At 57.4% G+C, this 505-nt stretch overlaps 1 protein-coding gene across 1 annotated transcript; it reads right to left on the reverse strand.

Annotated features, from left to right (window-relative positions):
* Positions 1-4: 4 nt before the first annotated feature.
* Positions 5-448, reverse strand: LOC112473495 (glutathione S-transferase theta-2-like; the record flags this gene model as incomplete). The annotated part of the gene is made up of 2 exons (XM_025041862.1): positions 158-448; positions 5-67 (listed from the first exon to the last, which is right to left on the reverse strand). Coding segments are annotated over exons 1-2 (258 nt in total), but the record flags the coding sequence as incomplete, so codon positions are not given.
* Between the last annotated feature and the right edge of the window lie 57 nt (positions 449-505).

Raw genomic sequence — 505 nt, forward strand, 5'->3', positions numbered from 1 at the left:
CTATGGCGGTCCTATTGTGCTCCACCTTCTCCTTGGGCACCTGAACCCCAATGAGAGGTGCTAGTACCTGACAGGGGCAAAGGATAGGTTCAGTCTGTGGCCCCTACCTCCTCCCAGGTCCCTGACAGTCAATCACTCCACAGATGGCTCTCCTCACCTGGATCCACAGAGGCGCACCGAAGACGCGACGGATGCAGTCGGCCTGCCAACCCAGGTACTCATGGATGCGTGCGCGGGCCTGCAGGTCAGCTGAGTACCAGTGGTCCGGGGTCTGGTACTTAGAGCTCAGGTAAATTAGGATAGCCACACTAGGGACAAGGGCGGGATCAGTGGCTGTGAGGACCTGGATCATGGCTTTTATATCCAGCTACTCTCATCCTCCAGCAGGGTCCTGGGGCTTCTCTGCATTGGACAGCTCAGCTCCCTGGGCACTGCCTCCTCTCTCTCCGCTGACTATACCCTCCTTGATCTCTTTTCTTCTCTGCCTTGGGCACTGACTCTTTCC

The sequence above is a fragment of the Pteropus alecto genome, unplaced genomic scaffold (assembly GCF_000325575.1).
Source record: "Pteropus alecto unplaced genomic scaffold, ASM32557v1 C17517491, whole genome shotgun sequence".
NCBI classification, from domain to species: Eukaryota; Metazoa; Chordata; class Mammalia; order Chiroptera; family Pteropodidae; genus Pteropus; species Pteropus alecto.